The sequence below is a fragment of the Coturnix japonica genome, unplaced genomic scaffold (genome assembly GCF_001577835.2).
Source record: "Coturnix japonica isolate 7356 unplaced genomic scaffold, Coturnix japonica 2.1 chrUnrandom572, whole genome shotgun sequence".
NCBI classification, from domain to species: Eukaryota; Metazoa; Chordata; class Aves; order Galliformes; family Phasianidae; genus Coturnix; species Coturnix japonica.
Genome location: NW_015439947.1, coordinates 22,177 through 37,326, shown reverse-complemented (window position 1 = coordinate 37,326; position 15,150 = coordinate 22,177). Strand labels below are relative to the sequence as shown.

Genomic DNA, 15,150 nt, shown 5'->3' with positions numbered 1-15,150 from the left:
ATAGAAATTTACCCGCATCCCCGATCGCGCCCATACCGCACCCATCATCTAGCCACTTTATCACCTGTGAAGCCCCAAATTCCCCATAGCACTCCTACCCCTCCTAAAAACCAATCCCATCCCCACCAGGCACCTGCCCCATAAGATTGACCCCTCACGTCGCTCCCATCCATCAGCCACCTCCTGCATACAAAGACACCACCCCAACATACCGCACCACACCACTCCTTCCATTTTAACGCGACACTAGCACAGAACCAGGCCCCTTACCAATTACACTTACCAAGCCCCATAGGGATCTGACCCCTTCATTCACGCCTCCACGACAAACTTCCAGTACGCCATCTTCTAGTCTACCAGTAGACTATACACAGCGCCCCACACATCTGGCCCCATCCTCACCCCTAACTCCTGCTCCATCACAATCCTACCTAACTACCAACCCCCACCACCATACACTACATCATAAGTAGATCCCTAAATATACAACACGTGCCCAATCACTTCTAACCCATAGATCCACCCACATCTGCCCACAGCAGCTCCTCCTCATCTGATTCGACCACCCCTCTAAAGGCACACCCTCACATTCTCCAAGCAGTAGCAGCAATCTCTTTCTACCCCAATTAGATCTGCATCCAGTCACACTCCACTGATGTCCCTACACAGAGCACTCTCCTATAATTCACTGCCAGTCATCCCCACCTAGCAGCTCCCCTCCTCACTACATATAATTCCTACCCCACTATACCTGGGCCCCATAAGACCCCTCCTGCCCCATAATCAGTATACACCACAACATCAATATCAAACCAGTCAACCCCTCTTGCATATCCATAACACCCTCAAATCCCCACATACTTAACACGGGCCCCCTATCAACGCGCGACGCAGCCCACCCCCAGAGTCCCTGACTTTACATTAACACGCACCAGCAGCTCGCCACATATATCTGACCCATTAATGGTCAAAGCCCAAACAAACATGATACCCTGTCAGCCAGTAATTCCTGACCCCTATTAGCTAAATGCACCACCATGCAAGACTTCACCACCACAACACTAACTTGGCAACCTATCACCATGCCAATAATCACCACTCACACATCATCATATCCCCGAGTATCACAATTCACACAATACCTAGTAACCCCTTAATGACCCTCCCATACCTACAACCACTCATTGACTCCTACCCCCCAATTAATCATTGATCCGACTATACACGAGCCCGCACATCAATGATCATCCACTCGCCCACAGACTCTCACCCACAGTGCTCCCACACATCACCACACCTCCACAGGCCCGAACCACATGTACCCGTCAACACGCCTCATACTCCATAATGGCACTCCATCACAAACCGCACCCCCATAGTAGCTCCACCACAATAATAGGAACCCCAAGACTCACATGCCACTCCTCCTCCCCCATACTAGCTTCCCGTCCATATCAAGCCTCCCCATCACAGTCTGGGATCCGATCGTAGCCACCTCACCCCTACTAGACGGAATCCCATCATCCTCCAACTAACGATATCTGACGCCACCATCCTATACTCACAGCCGCCCCCTATTGCACTTTGCGCTCAATCCCATACACTATGTAGTCCGCACCCTATTACTCCTAAATCCACCCATAATGCCACGAATACCACATCATCGCCACCCTCAAATCTAGACCAAGCCCACATCCCCACTCATCATCAACTGACCCCACCATAAATCGACCACCGTCAGCACCTACTACCATATGCAGACCCAACCCTCAGCCTATAAGAGCTGACACTCACCCACCCACCACAACTTAATCCAGCCATAGATCTGACACATAGCAAAATCGTGCACCCTGACCTATCGAGCTTTCTGTCCTCTATTTAAACCTCCTATTATAACGCACCACTATACATCACCTCGGCTAGCCTATACCCTTACTTATACCAATACGATATAGGCAGGCCCTACATGAATACCCCATACCCTCACATATCGCGACGTTGCCATCTTACCTCCACAGCAGAACTACTCATGGCACCACACACTCCATTATCACAGTGCGAATTATCCCTTAACCATAGACTATAGTGCCTCGATCCCTCACTCCTATACTCACACTAGCCATATTTTCTTTCACTGCCCCTTTCACCATCAGAAGCACCCAGACAGCATGTCCTTACTGGCCCCCAGATCACTTCTCCATCTGCAAATGCAGCCTCTCTTACCTATAATCTCCTCACCCACCAAGACCACATTGGAGCGCGCTGCCCCATCAATCGTAACCAATCGAGCCACCCACCAGCATCTCAGTCCCATAAGATCCTGATCACATCCTCCCCCACTGCCTCTCCGGCCCACTCCCTCTGCGCATCGGTTCATCTACCTTGCGCGATACGACTTATCAACCTGTATGAATCAGGTGTCCGTTCGCCCAAATTTTCTACCCCATAGTACGGACCCAGTCCTACTACCCCCCCCGCGTATAGAAGTTTCCAGCACCCTCATAGCCTCCATAAGCCCACATCCAATCGGCGAGTCCCGGCAGTGCTCCAACACTGGACCATCAGGAGACCGATGCAGTCTCCAGATACAAAGCACCCTCTTCACCCCATAGATCCAATTACCTAAACATTCCAGCCATGTTCCATGGCATGGTTCCTGCCCCGAGGTAGCAAACCTCAAGCCCCCGAATGCCACTACATGAGTGCCAACTACTCTCCACCCATGTGAGCACGCACCCAATTACCATTGGAGCAGGCACTCCTGCCGCATACAGCTGACCAACACATCATCTCCAAATCAACTCCTCCTACGCTCGTATGTCAGCGCGACACCAGCTCTTGCCTCCATAGTATCATCATAACGCGCCCCTCCAATATCCACCGCACAGCACACACTTACTCACCAATTAGACTCCCTCATTCATACCGCCATCTATTACTTCACTACCTCCTCAACACCAAACATACAAGCTACTATCTAACCTAATACACCTCACCTACCCTCTCCTTTCCTCATTCATAAAAAGCTGTAGCACTTACCCATCACGGCCCATACAACACTATCCTATCCCCTTCCCCCTCTCCGCCATACCCCAAAAATGCTTGATCCCAACGTTACTCCTCAACACCATTACGACTTCCTTCACCATCACCACGACAAGTGCTAACCAGACCTAACCTACTCAAACACACCAAAAATATATGGCCGTTCAGTACGGTACTCTATCATGTCTCTATATACTACAACAATCCCGATGCTCTTCTTATATCTTCTAGAGCACTGGGCGACCACTATCTCTATACCAGCCCGCCCATCTATGTAATGCATTTAACGAGTCGCATCCCCATATCATTGTACCTCTTTTATTATGATGCCGACCTCTGGCTTTGTTCCACACACGAGAACCCACCTATTACTTGTAGTACGACACTCATAACACCCCGCGCGCACGTAAGACCGCCCTCTGTTATGCCTGTGTCCCATAGCCTAACCCCTTCGTCTACCCTACCCCTAGAGGCCATGACCTCCCCTTGTATGAAGACCCCATAGAGCATCCCGCGTGAGTATACCCTTAACAACCCTATATGCCTCTAATATTACGCGCCCCAGAGGCATTCCGCATATAACCGCCATATCACCCCAATAACCCCAATCAAGGCACATCCCCCACATCAGAGCGCGCCCAAAGCATATGAGACCTCCCCCATGACGATGCCGACCCCGCGCTCCGAGTGTAGCCTACCCCCGATATATCACCTCCATACAAGGAGCTCCTCCTAAGGACCCCCAGTGAGAGCCCCCTCTCACTACCTACACCCCATAAGGACTCCCTAACGCGCCAGCCCCTAAGGCACCACCATGCACCATGATGCCGAGAGGCCTTTCCTGAAGCCCCCATCAAGTTGGACGCCTAATACACGGACCGCCATATTAACGCCCATCACGTGTATACTCCTGTCTCTACTTGTTACGTTTTTTCCGTGAGGCATCCGCTTCCTTATAGTCACCTATGGGATGTCGGGTCCTGCGCCATATGCCTTTGTCCACCGCACGTGAGCTAATAGAACCGTTATCCTTATAATTAACTCCCATTTCCCCCTTATCCGAGCGCCCCTTTAAGGATCTCATCCGACTGAGTGAGAGCCTCGCGTCTGTCTATTGAACGATCTGAGGCCCCTCGCCCCTTCCGCTCATCCTTACTTGATTATCTTGTACTAGCGTCCCCATATACACCCCAAATCTCCCACTACGCTGCCATCCCACTGGCGCCTCACCGGCCTTTTTCTGGTCCCGATTGCCAATTTTCCAGCGCCCCTGTCTTTCTGGTGACTTTGGGGCTTCCCTGCCTTGCGGCGCTGTTCGCCCGGCTCCATCTACCTCCTCTACGCCCACTCTCAACTCCGGAATCCTGCCTCGACTCCGGGGGTCTCAGCTTGACATATGACCCTTTTTATGCTAAACTCCCACTACTAGCTAACTAACTTTGTTCGCCACAAGGATCCCCATGACGACCTATATTCCTTGTTGGGCTCTCCCGCCTCTCGTTCCCTCCCTTGCCCCCCTGATACTATGACATATCCCGCTCATTTATTACAGATCGCCATTCTCGTACCCCTACCAGGTCACGCCGGCGAGCTATTTTGAGGCCATGAGCGCCCTAAAGCCATCAATCATAAATTGCGGACCGCCTCGGCCTCCTCCATCACGCAGACGCATCGGCCACCTTCAGGCCCTCCCACATTAGTGTCTTCCAGGTTGCATCGCAATCCCCCCATAACACTCCGGAGCTCTGCCCCTAGTGATGACCCCGTCCAGAGCCGGCGTGCAGCCTGGAGCGTTTCCGCGCGCATAGCCCTCGGTGACCTGCTTCTGGCCTGCCTTACTATACCCATGTCGATCCTCGTACAATATCGATCGCCGCCATCTTCGTACTCCTATGATGGCGGTGGCCAGGCGCGTTCCTCCTCGCAGAGTCTTCTCCACTCTTCTCACGCCCAGCCGCCCAGCATTCACTGGCCGTACACCTTTGTGCCTACCTAGTCGTTCTCCCACCTGCTCTCGGTCGTCCATGCTATTCAATTTGCCTTTCGTCGCCGCTCTGCCACGGTGGGCCCCGTTTCAGCGTTCTCTTTCCCTTCTATTTCCGATACTTTTGGGTCGAGTGGATTCTAGGTTTTATTGGGCCGTCACATGTCAATCTAGTGCCGTGGACACGCCCAGTCCTTGCTACTTTGCCTTTCCCTAAGATCTCCCACTTATGTACCGCGTCCGCGCCTATCTGACTTTACTTATTACGCCTCCGACACGGCTCGGCCCTTATGTGGAGCCTCCAGGCAGAATCGGCTCCCATAGTCACCACCGGCCCCCTTCTTTGTGTGCTGAGTGAGATGCCCCACGGGGAGACGGTGTCTTCCGGTGGGCTTCCTCTCTTGCCTGCCCTATCCGATAGTGCAACGCCCTCCGCACTCTTCCACGCCTGGGCTAGCTGGATTCTGCTATGTATCACCTCTGTTCGTGTCCCTCCTCAATTACACTCGCCATACTGCCCTATACCACCCGTACCCCCGTCATATTACAACCCACTAGTAGCAACCTTCCCCTACAACGTAATTCCCATATGAACCCCATATGTCTACCATCCATGGTTCATGCCCCGGCAGCGCTCGCCGCTCTCACCCGTGCCATTCCCTGTCATACACCATATAACCCAACGAGACACCAGACCACAAACGCCAATCACAGACAACATAACCCCATAAAACCGCCACTCTAACCCCCATAACCAAAACCCCATATCAAACGACGCCATAGAACCATCTCTAAGCGAAAAAGGCCCGATATCTAATCCCCCCATATTCTCAGGACCGCCTGTATACCTGCCGACCCCCCTGCCTTTGTCTCCCCATACCATTCACCCCTCGCGCCGTCCCGCATAGTGGCTGGCTCACATGAACGCGCCGCACATCCCCCCACACAGAAGCCGCGGCCACTGAAGGAAATGCCCATAAACACCCAGACCTCTCTAGTTACACCTCTCCTAAGTGGACCTCCTTTACCCACCCCGCACTACGCCCTCATATTCATCTGCTGCGCTGTGGTTCTCCACACTGTACCCCCTACAACGTCACCTGCCTGACCTCATACATCTGACCCCTTATTTGAAGCTGCCCCTACCTCATATTAAGCCGGCGCATTATCTATGGCACCCCACCAGTAGGCTGCTTCCTAATGGACCAGCGATGAGCGCCACCCTCAGCTACCCACCTCCTCACGAACTTTCTCATACGACCGGCGATGAACCACGCCATAAACCGCATATTATACCCTCCTATCACCTATATCCCCCATGAACAACCCATGATACAATCCCTCTCTCTCACCCTATCCCCCGAACGCCCCACTATGCCTACCAACCCTCATGTTACGCCTCGAGGCGCCTTCGCCCACCTGTGCCATCACTTGCGCGCTTGCTCTTCGCACATTCCTATAGTTTAACTCCCATGGCCTTTCAATGGCTGTCGCGTGGGGCCTCAGCCACTGCTCGTCCCCCTTAGGTGGCCAGCATAAACTCCCTCAGCTATTGCCCCACGCCACCTCCCTCATACACGCCATGGACACAGATCATATCTCCTCGTACTCACTAACCCCCATACACTGCGCACTTCTCCTGAGCAGAATCTCCTTCTGGCTCCGACTCTGCGAGTGTGGCTGGATGCATGAATCGTCTAGGTTCTGTTGCCTGTCACCTGCCCCCGACTGTTCGTTTCACCCCGCGCCTACCTGTGCTCGAACCCGCTCCGCGCGTCATCCCCTACGCCTCTTTTGGCTCTGCTGCTTCTGTTTCGGGCCGTAGCTGCCCCCCTCCCCGCACCGACTGGCATGGCTCTGTGTTGTACTGAACTTCCGCTGGCTCTCGCCTGTTCTATTCGCCACCTTGCCTTACACAAAACCCAGGCTCTCTGCTGGTGCCGCCCTTTCCGGCTGCTGGCGTCCTCACGCGTTCTCTTCTTCCGTGTGATCATGGAACGTTCGCATCATCGTACGTTTATCGACGCCATAAGAACCCCATAAATACACACCATAAGGGACTCCATACTCTCGAACTCATAACCCCCCATAATAGGCACCCCCACGACACCCAATAGAGGCATACCATCATACGCTAACTTTCCCGTGTGCTTATTCAAGAACCCCATAAGAGCCCCTTAAGGACTTCATTACTGTCCGAGACTCCTATATAACTGTCTGACACCCTCTAATGAGCTCACCTTTGCTCACTATGAGACGCTCCATACTAAATTACTTATCATCCAATAGCCACCCCACCCCTAAGGACCCTCCTCTGCCCCTCTTTTTTCGCGCTCAGCTAAGAGCCATTACCACTACACGGACTCTTCTCAGAACCAATGTTCTCGACGCTCTCTAGTTCTATAGAACTGGGCAGGTTGTCCTCTACCTCATACATCAACTCCCAATTGAGAGCGTGATCTGTCTTTTCACCCTAATCAGTCCATATCACCCCTTCTCCACACACAACTGTCATTGTGGCCACTTAGAACTGACCAACCTTCGGCTGCCCCCAAAACGCACTATGGCCCTCCCCCTTACCAGCATGCAACGTTTTCTTCGAGAACGCCTGCCGCTCCCAGCGCCCCCCTTCCACCTCTGGGATGGCTCTCAACCAATGTCCCTGTCATTGACACCTGGTTCTCGACGATTAATCATTCCCTCGTCGAACTCGTCACAATCTTCATCGAGAGAGAGAAAGGCATGACGAGCTTTAATTATGGTGCGTAATGCACCACATGTGGAATGGCCACTAGGGGCGCTGATGAACTTGCTGGTGGCCCATATGCGTCTATGGGCCTCGATGGGTTATATGGGGTCCTATTGGATTCTAGCGGACACTCATAGGGGTCAGTATGGTCCAGTATTGTTCCTCTATGGGTTATACTGGGGTTTATCATGGTGGCGTTATATGGGGTTCATAAGAGTCCTGTACTTGGGTATGTATTGAATCCTTCCTGCACAGTGTGGGCGCTGTAGTAACACCTAGGTTCACCTGGTCACTTTATGGGTCTTCTTTAGCGTGTGTCAGGTATATCCAGTCATCACCCGAGCCCTAACTATCGTGGTGTTTTCATTATTGTGCGGTTTCTTATGGTTTATAGTGGTGGTTCTTATTTGGCGGCAGTCGGTTTTGACCCAGTTACGCCACCTTCGAGCACAGGACCTCTGCAGAACATGCGGTGGGGCAAACAGAACCTGTATCTCAGTGCATCCACACACCCCAATCGTGCTCCCCAACGCCCGGGACTGCGGTGCTATGGATGTATGGGTCCTCATATAGGTCTATTTGAATTCCTTCAATGGTTATAGGTCGTTGTAATAGGCAATGAATGTGTCTCTCCACTACGGCTCCTTGAGTGAGCATGCGGAGTTTATATTATGGTGTCTTCTTGTACACACAGTGAGTGTGGCCCCGTGCGATGGCACTAGGGGCGCCTTATTGAGCGAGTTGGGGCTTCAGTAATAACGTTTGCTGACTGGGACATTATTATGCTGTTGGTGAGTCATCTTGCCTCTTACTATGGCTTTTCTATATGCGAATTATACCCTATGTCTCTATTGAAGGTTAGCACTATCTGGGTTAATATGTAGGCCGGGCTTCATACGGTTTCAGTATGTCCCGTTTCCTCCTATGGCTCCTTAGGGGTAGACTAGTAGTTTGGTCTGGTTACTTTAGAGTGCGAGATCGTGCCATCCTTTATATGGCGTTGATCCTCGTGTTGTGTCACATATGGTGCTTATTCGGCACAGCTCATGGGTCTTTATTTAGCAGGCTTCCCTCGTCCCTCCTCTGTCGCCTCTTTTCCCCTCCACGGGATATATAGGTGTCTGTATTGGATCTTAGTGGCGTCACGTATATGGGGCTTCTTGATGGCGGTCACATGGGCATCACCTGCTGTCCGTCATGGTGGGTTATATGGGGTTCTCTTGGGGGTTTTATGTGGGTTTCTATGCGGTGCTCCTCACGTCTTCACTACTGGTTTCCTTATGGTATTATAGGTCGTTGTGAGGCACTGCACTGCTTACGGCCACCATGTGCGCGTCTGGCTACTATCGCTGAGCTCCGTAATATGGTGGTCAATGACAGGAATGGCCACTAGGGGGCGCTGATGAACATGGTGGTAGACATATGGGGTTATATGGGGTTATATGGGGTTATATGGGGTTATAGGGTCATTATAGGGTCAGTATGGGGTTCTTAGGGGGTTATAGGGTCTGTATGGGGTTATATGGGGTCCTTATGGGGTCTGTATGGGGTCCTTATGGGGTTATTATGGAGTTAATATGGTGTAATGACAGGGAATGGCCACTAGGGGGCGCTGATGAACATGGTGGTAGGCATATGGGGTTATATGGGGTTATAGGGTCATTATAGGGTCAGTATGGGGTCCTTAGGGGGTTATAGGGTCAGTATGGGGTTCTTATGTGGTTATATGGGGTCCTTATGGGGTTATATGGGGTTATATGGGGTCCTTATGGGGTTATATGGGGTTATATGGGGCTATAGGGTCAGTATGGGATCCTTATGGGGTTATATGGGGTTATAGGGTCATTATAGGGTCAGTATGGGGTCTGTATGGGGTCAGTATGGGGTCCTTATGGGGTTATATGGGGTTTATATGGGGTTATATGGGGTTATAGGGTCACTATAGGGTCAGTATGAAGTCCTTAAGGGGCTCTTATGGGGTTATATAGGTTTATATAGTCACTTATGGGGTTATATGGGGTCCTTATAGGGTTATATGGGGTTATATGGGGTTATAGGGTCACTTATGGGGTTATATGGGGTCCTTAGGGGCTCCTTAGGGGGTCCTTATGGGGTTATATGGGGTTATATGGGGTCCTTAGGGGCTCCTTATGGGGTTATATGGGGTTATATTGGGTCCTTATGGGGTTATATGGGGTTATATGGGATCCTTATGGGGTTATATGGGGTTATATGGGGTTATATGGGATTATATGGGATTAATATAGGGTTATAGGGTCACTTATGGGGTTATATGGGGTCCTTAGGGGGTCCTTATGGGGTTATAGGGTTATATGGGGTCCTTAGGGGGTCCTTATGGGGTTATATGGGGTTATAGGGTCCTTATGGGGTCCTTATGGGGTTATATGGGATCCTTATGGGGTTATATGGGGTTATATGGGGTTATAGGGTCAGTATAGGGTCCTTATGGGGGTTATATGGGGTCCTTATGGGGTTATATGGGGTCTTTTTGGGGTTTTATGGGGTTTATATGGGGTTATATGGGGTTATAGGGTCGTTGTAATGACAGTATGTGGCCACCAGGGGGCGCTGCTGAACATGGTGGTGGGCAAGGAGGACATTGGTATGGGGTTGTATGGGGTTATATGGGGTTATATGGGGTTATATGGGGCTATAGGGTCAGTATGGGGTCAGTATGAGGTCCTTATGGGGTTATAGGGTCAGTATGGGATCCTTATGGGGTTATATGGGGTTATAGGGTCATTATAGGGTCCTTATGGGATCCTTATGGGGTTATATGGGGTTATAGGGTCATTATAGGGTCCTTATGGGATCCTTATGGGGTTATATGGGGTTATAGGGCCATTATAGGGTCAGTATGGGATCCTTATAGGGTTATTATGGGGTTAATATGGGGCTATAGGGTCAGTATGGGGTCCTAAGGGGGTTATAGGGTCAGTATGGGGTCCTTATGGGGTTATATGGGGTCATATGGGGTCCTTATGTGGTTATATGGGGTTATATGGGATTATATGGGGTTATATGGGGTTATATGGGGTTATAGCGTCACTTATGGGGTTATATGGGGTTATATGGGGTCATATGGGGTTATATGTGATTATACGGGGTTATATGGGATTATATGGGATTATATGGGGTTATATGGGATTATATGGGGTTATATGGGGTTATAGGGGGTTATAGGGTCCCTTAGGGGGTTATATGGGGTTATATGGTGTTAATATGGGGTTATATGGGATTATATGGGGTTATATGGAATTATATGGGGTTATATGGGGTCCTTAGGGGGTTATAGGGTCACTTATGGGGTTATATGGGGTTTATATGGTGTAATGGCAGGGGGTGGCCACTAGGGGGCGCTGCAGAACATGTATGGTAGGCATATGGGGTTCTATGGGGTTCTATGGGGTTCTATGGGGTTATATGGGGCTATAGGGTCAGTATGGGGTCCTTATGGGGTTATAGGGTCAGTATGGGATCCTTATGGGGTTATATGGGGTTATAGGGTCATTATAGGGTCATTATGGGATCCTTAGGGGGTTATAGGGTCAGTATGAGATCCTTATGGGGTTATAGGGTCTGTATGGGGTTATATGGGGTCCTTATGGGGTTATATGGGGTCCTTAGGGGCTCCTTATGGGGTTATATGGGGTTATATGGGGTTATATGGGGTCCTTAGGGGGTCCTTATGGGGTTATAGGGTTATATGGGGTCCTTAGGGGCTCCTTATGGGGTTATATGGGGTCCTTAGGGGCTCCTTAGGGGGTCCTTATGGGGTTATATGGGGTTATATTGGGTCCTTATGGGGTTATATGGGGTCATATGGGGTCCTTAGGGGGTTATATGGGGTTATATCGGGTTATATTGGGTTCTTATAGGGTTATATGGTGCTCACAATAGGACTTCAATATGGGAACTCATTAAACCCCATCTAACCCTATATAACCCTATATCCCCCCCTATCCAGTGGCCCCGGAGCTGTTCCTATTCCCAATGGATCCTGTAGACATCGACGAACCCAACGTCCTCATCTGTTACGCCGACAAGTTCTGGCCCCCCGTAGCCACGTTGGAATGGCGCCGTAATGGGGTTTTGGTGCGGGATGGGGTTTATGACAGCGTTTATTATGGCCGCCCCAATCTCTTGTATGGCAAGTTTTATTAGGGGCTATTAGGGGCTATTAGGGGGCTATGGGGTGAGATATGGGGGTATTAGCCCACTATTAGCCCATTATTAGGGGTTATTAGGGGTTTAGGGGTTATTTAGGGGGATAATTAGGGTTATTAGGGGATATGGGGTACAGAGTAGTGGGATATTAGGGGCTATGGGGTGAGATATGGGTTATAGCCCATATATTAGGGGTTATTACGGGGGATATTGAGTTCATTAGGGGTTAGGCCAGTGAGATATGGGGTTACTTAAGGGGGTTATTAGGGTTATTAGGGGGTTATTAGGGGTTATTAGGGGTTATGGGTGAGGATATGGGGTTATTAGGCGTGGTTATTAAGGGGTATTAGGGGGCTATGGGGTGAGCTTATGGGGTTTATTAGGGCTATTAGGGCTATTGGGGGCTATGGGGTGAGCTATGGGGTATTAGGGGCTATTAGTGGCTATTAGGGGGCTATGGGGTGAGCTATGGGGTTATCTAGGGGCTATTAGGCGGCTATTAGGGGCTATGGGTGGAAGCTATGGGGTTATTAGGGGCTATTTTAGGGGCTATAGGCGGGCTATCGGGGGTTGAGCTAGGGGGTTATTAAGGGGCTATAGGGGCTATTAGGGGGCTATGGGTGAGCTATGGGGTTATTAGGGGCTAATTGGGGCTATTAGGGGGCTAATGGGGTGAGCTATTGGGGTTATTAGGGGCTATTAGGGGCTATTAGGGGGCTATGGGGTGGAGCTATGGGGTTATTAGTGGCTATTAGGGCTTATTAGGGGGCTATGGGGTGAGGCTATGGGGTTAATTACGGGGGCCCCCCCGCTTAATTAGGGGGCTATTAGGGGGCTACATGGGCGTGAGCCTATGGGCGTTATTAGGGGCTATTATGGGGCTATTAGGGGGCTTTATGGGGTGAGCTAATGGGGTTTATTAGGAGGCTATTAGGGGCTATTAGGGGTATTAGGGGGCCTATGGGGGTGAGCTATGGGGTTATTAGGGGCTATTAGGGGCTATTAGGGGGCTATGGGGTGAGCTATGGGGTTATTAGGGGCTATTAGGGGCTATTAGGGGGCTATGGGGTGAGCTATGGGGTTATTAGGGGCTATTAGGGGCTATTAGGGGGCTGGGTTGAGCCTATGGGTTATTAGGGGGGACCTATTTAGGGGCTATGGGGGTGACGCTATGGGTTATTAGGGGTATTAGGGGTACTTAGGGGGCTATGGTGAGCTAAATGGGTTATTAGGGGCTATTGGGGCTATTAGGGGGCCGTATGGGGTGAGCTATGGTGGTGATTAGGGGCTATTAGGGGTAATTTAGGGGGGCATGGGTGAGCTATGGGGTTAATTAGGGCTATTAGGGGCTATTAGGGGGCTATGGGGTGAGCTATGGGGTTATTAGGGGCTATTAGGGGCTATTAGGGGGCTATGGGGTGAGCTTGGGGTTATTAGGGGCTACTTAGGGTAATTAGGGGGCTAGATGGGGTTGAGCTATGGGTTCTTAGGGGCTATAGGTATTAGGGGGCTATGGGGTGTAAGCTTATGGGGTTATTAGTGGGGCTATTAAGAAGGACTATTAGGGGGCTATGGGTGTGAGCTATGGGTTTATTAGGGGCTATTAGGGGCTATAGGGGGCCTATGGGTGAGCTATTGGGGTTATAGGGGCTATTAGGGGCTATTAGCGGGGCTATGGGGTGAGCTATGGGGTTATTAGGGCTATTAGGGGCTATTAGGGGGCTATGTGTTGAGCTATGGGGTTATTCAAGGGGCTATTAGGGGCTATTGAGGGGGCTATGGGTGAGCTTATGGGGGTTTATTAGGGGCTATTAGGGGCTATTAGGGGGCTATGGGTGAGCTAATGGTGATTAGGGGCTATAGGGGCCTAATTAGGGGCTGTTCCTGCCCTTCGTACCCCAAAGGGGGGATGTGTACACGTGTGCTGTGAGGCACTGGGCTATGGAGGGACCCACACAGAGGCTATGGGGTGAGTTATTAGGGGTTTATTAGGGGATATTATGGGGTTATTAGCCCATTATTAGCCCATTATTAGGGGTTATTAGGGGTTATTAGGGGGTTATGGGGTGAGATATGGGGTTATTAGGGGGATATTAGGGGTTATTAGGGCCTAAAAGGGCAAGATATTAGGGTTATTAGGGGTTTATTAGGGGATATTAGGGGATTATTAGGGGTTATTAGGGGTTATTAGGGGGCTATGGGGTGAGATATGGGGTTATTAGGGGGCTATGGGGTGAGATATGGGGGTATTAGCCCATTATTAGCCCATTATTAGGGGTTATTAGGGGTTATTAGGGGGCTATGGGGTGAGATATGGGGTTATTAGGTGGTTATTAGGGGTTATTAGGGGGATATGGGGTGAGATATGGGGGCTATGGGGTGAGATATGGGTGTATTAGGGGGTTATTAGGCGTTATTAGGGGGATATAGGGTGAGATATGGGGGTTATGGGGTGAGATATGGGGTTATTAGGGGGATAGGAGGTGAGATATGGGGGTATTAGCCCATTATTAGCCCATTATTAGGGGTTATTAGGGGATATTAGGGGGTTATTAGGGGGTATTAAGGGGTTATTAGGGGGTATTAAGGGGTTATTAGGGGTTATTAGGGGGTTATGGGGTGAGATATGGGGTTATTAGGGGGTTATTAGGGGTTATTAGCCCATTATTAGGGGTTATTAGGGGATATTAGGGGTCTATGGGGTGAGATATGGGGGTTATGGGGTGAGATATGGGGTTATTAGGGGGATATAGGGTGAGATATGGGGTTATTAGGGGCTATTAGGGGGCTATGGGGTCAGATATGGGGTTATTAGGGGGATATAGGTTGAGATATTAGGGTTATTAGGGGATATTAGGGGTTATTAGGGGTTATTAGGGGGCTATGGGGTGAGATATGGGGTTATTAGGGGGATATGGGTTGGGATATGGGGTTATTAGCCCATTATTAGACCATTATTAGGGGTTATTAGGGGGTATTAGGGGGCTATGGGGTGAGATATGGGGTTATTAGGGTTATTAGGGCCTAAAAGGGCAAGATATTAGGGTTATTAAGGGATATTAGGGGGTTATTAGTGGTTATTAGGGGGATATTAGGGGTTATTAGCCCATTATTAGGGGTTATTAGGGGGTTATTAGGGGTTATTAGGGGTTATTAGGGGGCTATGGGGTGAGATATGGGGTTA

The 15,150-nt window shown here is 50.4% G+C and overlaps 1 protein-coding gene across 1 annotated transcript in view; it reads left to right on the top strand.

The window, feature by feature from the left end:
* The window catches only part of LOC107307384 (HLA class II histocompatibility antigen, DR alpha chain-like), a 36,568-nt gene that overhangs the window by 5,583 nt on the left and 15,835 nt on the right, over positions 1-15,150 (top strand). The window contains exons 3-4 of the mRNA XM_032441797.1: positions 11,757-11,962; positions 13,850-13,935. Of these exons, the coding sequence (XP_032297688.1) occupies positions 11,757-11,962; positions 13,850-13,935 (292 nt within the window). The remainder of the gene's footprint in view (positions 1-11,756; positions 11,963-13,849; positions 13,936-15,150) is intronic.